The 1,591-nt window shown below is 66.4% G+C and overlaps 1 protein-coding gene across 1 annotated transcript in view; it reads right to left on the bottom strand.

Annotated features, from left to right (window-relative positions):
• Nucleotides 1-77: 77 nt before the first annotated feature.
• TM4SF5 (transmembrane 4 L six family member 5) overlaps nt 78-1,591 on the bottom strand; it is a 3,324-nt gene continuing 1,810 nt past the window's right edge. Inside the window, exons 3-5 of the mRNA XM_015427911.1 lie at nt 1,330-1,469; nt 911-1,103; nt 78-247 (exon numbers count right to left, since the gene is read on the bottom strand). Of these exons, the coding sequence (XP_015283397.1) occupies nt 233-247; nt 911-1,103; nt 1,330-1,469 (348 nt within the window). The 3' untranslated portion in view covers nt 78-232. The remainder of the gene's footprint in view (nt 248-910; nt 1,104-1,329; nt 1,470-1,591) is intronic.

Genomic DNA, 1,591 nt, shown 5'->3' with positions numbered 1-1,591 from the left:
CCCCCCGAGAGAGCCCCCCCGCGCCCCAGTCTCCAGGATCTGACGCCACAACGGGAGAGGTTTATTTCTGTCGGGTTGTCCAATAAACAAGTGCTGATGCAAAGGGGAGCCCAGCCGTCGGTGGAGTGAGAAGGGACCCATGCCGGGAGTGGGAGGGGCGTGGAAGGAGTGCTCCCCTGGGGGGCCGGTGGGGGGGCGTCTCTTACGGAAGGCGGTGGTGTCCCTCGCAGACTCACAGCCCTTCGCCCTGCCAGAGAAAACCACGGGAGCCATCAAGGGTGCGGGACTCACACAGCCACGCGGGCCAGGCTCCATCTTGGGGGGGGGGAGATTACGTGGCCCACATGGTAACGGTACAGGAGGTCCTCGGGCCCTGACCCCGGGAGACTCAGGGGTTGGCAGGCGGGGGTGCCCGTAACTCCGACGATGGTCTGGCTCCACTCTCTGAGCTGCAGCCAATGGGGCACAGAGTCCAGAAGCACACCCCGACCCCCCAGAACTGGCTCCACCCCCGGGGTCACGTCCCCCACAATGGAGAGGGCGGACATCAGCAGTCGGCTGCCTGCAAGCTCAGCTTTGGTGTCACAGAATGTTGACAAACATCACAGGGGGAAAGTGTGAGCAATAGTATGTTGACAAACATTTCAGGGGTGGTGAAGGAAGTGAAAGGGCGAGAGAAAGGGGGGGGGGGGGGGGGGGGTAGGAGTCCCAAGGGGTTTATAGGCCAGAGGCCCAGAGGCCTTCACTCCCCCTGCCCCTGGCGGACACCCGGATCTGCTGGCTCTTTCTGGATGTGTCCCTGGCCTGAGGTCCTTCCCCAGCGGCCCTTCCTCCCCTGGGCAGACGGACTGCTGTGTCCTTCCCTCGGGGTCTCTCCCCCCCCAAGCTACCCACCCGCCGGCCCCCTTACCCCACGGTCCGCTGCTTTGCGGCAGTCCCCGCACACCGTCCCCAGGAGCCCGTTCACCACCTGGATCCCGCACAGCACCATCTCCAGGGCACCCAGCACCAGCAGAATGGAGAAGAGGACCACGTTCCAGAGGACCACGTTGGGGGGGTTCACGCACTGCTCCCACAGCGTCCGGTTGCCCAGGTAGCTCTCACTGGGTGGGGGGGGGAGGGATGCTGAGGCCACGGAGGAGCCCTGGATCAATCCCCCCCCCCGGATCAATCCCCTTCACGGAGGGAAGCTGCCTCTTGGGCAGAGGTGAGCGGGCCCCTCTGACTGGGCTGAGCCCGCCTGGGGCCTGTGGGGCTCCGTGTGGGCCCGGAGGATTAGTGGGGTTAGCTGGAGGGTGCCCTTCCGCCCCGCCGGTGTCCCCCCCTCACCTGAGGTCCTTGAAGGGCGCCTTCCACTCTCCGTCGGCCGTCTGGCACCAGGGTCCGTTGGCCAGGCCAGAGGAGGACACCGACAGGCAGTAGAGCCCCCCCAGCGCCCCGAAGGCCGAACAAAACACGGAGTGCAGCATCTGCAGTGGGGGGCAGGGAAGGGGAGGGGGTTTGCTCATGCACACTCACCCGGGGCTAGCCCACCCCTCTTGCCTGACCCCGGGGGGGGGGGGCTGAACCCCCTCTGGAGGGAGCTGGGGGG

This window comes from Gekko japonicus, unplaced genomic scaffold (assembly GCF_001447785.1).
Source record: "Gekko japonicus isolate JY-2015 unplaced genomic scaffold, Gekko_japonicus_V1.1 scaffold761, whole genome shotgun sequence".
In the NCBI taxonomy this organism is placed as follows: Eukaryota; Metazoa; Chordata; class Lepidosauria; order Squamata; family Gekkonidae; genus Gekko; species Gekko japonicus.
This window is presented reverse-complemented; position numbering and strand designations above follow the sequence as displayed.